The following is a 4,291-nucleotide window of genomic DNA, read 5'->3' as shown; positions in this document are numbered from 1 at the left end:
TTTGATTAAACTATTTCAATGAGGCTAATTTCCCACAAACCATTGGGCATCTCTTTCTCGCTGCTAAATATTAATAAGAAAAACGACCAATCTTGACTGTTTACATTGAATATGCATAGTTTGCATGCAAAGTAGATTAAGCACCGCCTATACACTTTTAATACAACCAATAGAAAAGAGATTACTTTGTTTTAACACCCGCCTTCAGTTTTGATTTGTTGACGAAAAGAACGTGCGTTCTTATTGGCTGTACGTATGATGAAGTTAATTATTCAAGTCGCTGTCTTGAATGGCCAATGAGCGTTTTACTACGGAGTGATAAGTCCCACCTCCCGAAGGGACAAACCCTGCCTTTTTGAGTAGGTAACCCCGTAGTACCGGCTCAGGCTATATAATGAAGAGTTGAACCATCCAGCTTTCAGAAGCGCTGAGAGCGCTCAAGTAGGTGTATCGGAAAAGGGGAGGGAGCAGATAGTGTCGTGTTTATGTAGGAAATAAACATAAACAACTCCTCTCGGAAGGCAACCGGCAACAGAGGACCCTGGAATATCGCCTTCGGAGATATTCCGGTCACCGTTGGCGGCCTGACCAGAGTCGTGGTGGCAGTTTAAAGGCTGTTCCTGCTCACAAAGCGGCGTGCCGAGGAAGGACGCGTCTCTTTGAATAGACGAAATGCACGGACCGCCCTCCGGCGACAGCGCATGCCCATTGCGCACGATCAAGAGAGTTCAGTTCGGCGTCATCAGCCCAGATGAACTCGTAGGTTTTCTGTTTTGGGGTGGGATTGTTACACAGTTGACTATCGAAGGGATGACACGTTACGGTTTTATTTAACGTCGGAGTAGTTTTACATTTAGCAAAAAAAAAAACGGGTCTGTTTGCAGCGAAAAGTCTTGCTGTTAGCCTAGCATTGCTAACTAGCATGTAGCAGGAAGTAAAGAAAAACTTAAAGCACAACATATTCTAAATCTATCCATGCAATCATATGAATTAAATCCCCCCTTTAATCAATCACTGTGACATTTAGACCCTTAAGTTGGGTTAAATTTGTTCCTAAGGATTTATTTCAATGTTTAATGTGATTTGTTTTTTTCGCACAATGAACTAATAAAAGCTTAAATAAAAAATAAGGAATGGACGTTTTCATTTATATATTATTAGCTGATGACAGAGTAAATGTATGTGTTTGTATAGAATAAGTTTTCATGAAATTCTTTTCGAGTTTTAAATATGGTTTGCAAGTCTGTGGATCTAAATGTTATATTTAATTCATTCATTCAACCTTTATTTATACAGGTTAATCCTACAGAAACTATATAGAAAACATGATCTGTTATCTGGAAACAATATAAAAATAGCAATTGTTTAATAACATTTTAAACGTTAAGTTTCTATGGTTAATTCGGTGTTGTTTTGTTCTTCTCAGAAGCGGATGTCGGTGACAGAAGGGGGAATCAAGTACCCCGAAACCACAGAAGGTGGACGTCCTAAACTTGGTGGCCTTATGGATCCAAGGCAAGGGGTTATAGAACGCAGCGGGAGGTGTCAAACGTGTGCGGGTAAGCATTTCTAGAAGAACGTCATGCCAACACATCGGCATGGGTGAAAAAAAGTCTACTTGTAGTCAGTTTTTTGGATTTTATATATCGTGATTTAAAGAAAAGTTGTTTTAACGTTATTTATCTCTAACCTCAAGTGTACTAAAGCACTCAGTCGATTGCGCCACAACTTTATTAATCCACCAGAAACAGTATAAATATAAAATAAGGCAAAGTTGCAAGCACTTGGACACCTCATACCAACTGTCAAACACGGTGGCAGAGGGGCACTGATTTGGGCATGTTTATCAGGACCTGGGCATCCTGTGGTCATGGAGTTGACATAAACTCTCAGTTGAGGAGTCCAAACAGGAGTAAATCAACAACAACAACAAAAAACTGAAGTTGTTGCAACAGTCCAGTGGATGTCCAGACCTCAGCCTGGTTGAAGTGCTCAACGATGTAAAAAAGAGTGGGCCAGAATTCTCCCACTATGGCGTGAGACTAGGGCCGGGCGATATCTCGACATTTTAAAAATATCAAGATAATTTCATTTGTGATATAAGATGAGACAATATCGTTATAAACAATATAGTGTTATACTGTACTTGAAAATACACCTGCCGTCTTCTCTTTCTCCCACGCGGCCCCTCCTTCTCCCTCCCTGAATATAAACCCAGCCCCTCGGCTGCGTGCACGCCCCCTGCTTTCTGCTTTTCCAGGTGGGCGGGAGACGTTTAGCACAACAAGTAAACACGGGAGATATCGAAGAGCAGCTTAGCTGCTGAGCAAAAAGAAAAACTGGATGTTTTTTCGGAGATGGTTTGAATTTAAATTGTCAGATGAGCAGCAGAAACATTTTCTGTAGACAATGCCGAAAACAAGTCTCGACAAAAGGTCGGCACTACGAATCTTTTCCACCATTTAAAACAGGGCTATAAATTAAGTTATAAGCTGCAGGTCCAAGTGTGTTTTCAGCCTCCTTCCCTGAAACCAACCACGGTATAAAACTCTTTTAGCCGTGCTGTGCCTTATGAGAGGCACAGCGAGCGGAGGCGCCGCGACATTAATAAAGCAGCAGCTTATCATATCGCTAAGATACAGTCCCATTCTCAACTGTGGAACAAGACGGCTAAGGTTAGCCAACTTGTTAGCCGCTAAGTTAAGAACTGTGTCTTTAGCGATATGATAAACTGCTGCTTTAATGTCGTGGCGCCTCCTCTCCCTTTTCCTCTCATAAGGCACAGCACGGCTAAATGAGTTTTATACCGTGGTAGGGCTGGGCGATATGATATTTGAAAAATAGCAAGTTTGTTTGTTTTTTTTGGCGATTATAAGATGAGCCTATATTGATATAAACAATATAGTGTTATACTTGAAAATCCGCCTGCTGTCTTCTTTCTCCCACGCGGCCCCCTCCTTCTCCCTCATTGAATACAACCACTCCGCACGCTCTCCCTGCTTCCTGCTTCTCCAGGAGGACGGCGTTAGCGCAACAAGTAAACATGGGAGATATATGAAGAGCAGCTGAGCAAAAGTAAAACAATGGCTGTTCTTTCGGAGATAGTTTAGATTTAAATTGTCAGATGATGGGCAGAAAAATGTTTTCTGTAGACAATGCTGAAAACAAGTCTCAACAAAAGGTCGGAACTACAAATCTTTTTCACCATTCAAATCAGCGCTATAAGTGGAGTATAAAGCGTGTGTGAAAGTGCAGCTGCAGCTCCAACAGACTTCAGCCTCCTTCCCTGAAACAAACCACGGGTCAAAATTCATTTAGCCATGCTGTGCCTTATGAGAGGAACAGTGAGGTGTTGCGACATTAATAAAGCCGTGGCTTATCATATCGCTAAAGACACGGTCCTTAGCGGCTAACAAAACGGCTAATGCTGTAGCCGTCTTGTTGCACAGTTGAGACAGGGATCGTGTCTTTAGCGATATGATAAGCTGCTGCTTTATTAATGTTGCACTGTCACCGTTCCTCTCATACACGCTTACTAACATCGTGAAGGCAGCTCTGCTGAAGAGGATTATTATTTAATATATGTAAATAAATGTCTAAAAAATAAACTATTTAATATATGTAAATAGTTTATTTTTTAGACATTTATTTGGTGCTGTTACAGCTGTTTACTATGTGTGCCTGTGTGACAAATGGGACAAAACTTTGACTCAGAAATATATTTTTATTAGCACAACTTCTACTTATATGTAAATAAATGTCTAATAAACAAACTATAATATATGTACATAGTTTTTTTAGGCATTTATTTTGTACAGTTACAGCTGTTGTTAATAAATGTGCCTGTGTGACAAATGGGACAAAGCTTTGACTCAGAACTATATTTTTGTTACTTTATGGAAAGAAAAAAATATTGTATATCGCGATTTATCTTCAAAAGCTATATTCATTTTAGCCCATGTCGCCCAGCCCTACCGTGGTTTATTTCAGGGAAGGAGGCTGAAGTCCGTCGGACCTGCAGCTGCAGTTCACACATGTTTACTAACGTTGTGTAGGCGACGCAGCTGAAGAGGATTTTAATTTAATTTATGTAAGCAAAGGTCTAAAAAATAAACTAATATTGGTAAATAGTTTATTTTTAGACATTTATTTTGTACAGTTACAGCTGTTTACTAGTACCTGCGTGACAATTGGGACAAAGCTTTGGCTCAAATATATGTTTTTATTTACGGAAAGAAAAAAAAATATATATATATATATATATATATATATATATATATATATATATATA

General features: G+C 39.7%; 1 protein-coding gene across 1 annotated transcript in view; it reads left to right on the top strand.

The window, feature by feature from the left end:
- The first annotated feature begins 425 nt into the window (after window positions 1-425).
- polr2a (RNA polymerase II subunit A) overlaps window positions 426-4,291 on the top strand; it is an 18,805-nt gene continuing 14,939 nt past the window's right edge. Inside the window, exons 1-2 of the mRNA XM_037676302.1 lie at window positions 426-759; window positions 1,427-1,559. Of these exons, the coding sequence (XP_037532230.1) occupies window positions 673-759; window positions 1,427-1,559 (220 nt within the window). The 5' untranslated portion in view covers window positions 426-672. The remainder of the gene's footprint in view (window positions 760-1,426; window positions 1,560-4,291) is intronic.

The sequence above is a fragment of the Nematolebias whitei genome, chromosome 1, assembly GCF_014905685.2.
Source record: "Nematolebias whitei isolate Nwh7 chromosome 1, NemWhi1, whole genome shotgun sequence".
NCBI lineage: Eukaryota > Metazoa > Chordata > Actinopteri > Cyprinodontiformes > Rivulidae > Nematolebias > Nematolebias whitei.
The sequence above is the reverse complement of the archived record's forward strand: the minus strand, read 5'-3'. Positions and strand labels throughout refer to the sequence as shown.